Source organism: Gekko japonicus, unplaced genomic scaffold (genome assembly GCF_001447785.1).
Source record: "Gekko japonicus isolate JY-2015 unplaced genomic scaffold, Gekko_japonicus_V1.1 scaffold852, whole genome shotgun sequence".
NCBI classification, from domain to species: domain Eukaryota; kingdom Metazoa; phylum Chordata; class Lepidosauria; order Squamata; family Gekkonidae; genus Gekko; species Gekko japonicus.
Window position 1 is genome coordinate 646,790 of NW_015159739.1, and position 477 is coordinate 647,266.

General features: G+C 71.7%; 1 protein-coding gene across 1 annotated transcript in view; it reads left to right on the plus strand.

The window, feature by feature from the left end:
- Positions 1–222: 222 nt before the first annotated feature.
- PPP4R2 (protein phosphatase 4 regulatory subunit 2) overlaps positions 223–477 on the plus strand; it is a 52,747-nt gene continuing 52,492 nt past the window's right edge. The window contains exon 1 of the mRNA XM_015429494.1: positions 223–419. Within this exon, the coding sequence (XP_015284980.1) occupies positions 386–419 (34 nt within the window). The 5' untranslated portion in view covers positions 223–385. The remainder of the gene's footprint in view (positions 420–477) is intronic.

The window sequence follows — 477 nt, forward strand, 5'->3', positions numbered from 1 at the left end:
CCAGCCCTGCTTCCGCGAGCGCCTCCCGCCCAAACCCCGCCCACCACTCGCCACTGTTCCCCCGGCTCTCTCCTCGGCCTCTCCTTGGCGTCATCGGCGATGGCCACGCCCCTCGGCCCTCCTCGGCGAGCGCGCCCCCGTAGCGGCGGGAAGAGCACAGGCGCGTCTCGGCCGAGCGTGCGTGCGTCGGGGGCGTGCACGGCGACGGCTCGGGCGCCATGTTGGAAGGTTGCTGAGCCCGGCCGCCGGGGATTCTGCTTCTCTCTAGATCGGTCCCTTCTCTGTGTCTGAGGCTGAGCCGCCGACGCCGCTGCTGTCGTCGCCGCGGCTGCCTGTTTCCTGTGTGGGCCCGGGCGGCAGGAGGAGGGGGAGGCAGCGGCGGACCATGGATGTCGAGAGGCTGCAGGAGGCGCTGAAAGGTGGAGGCTCCAGGCTCTTTCTGCGGGGTGGGGGTTACTCCGAGGTCAGAGGGGGGGG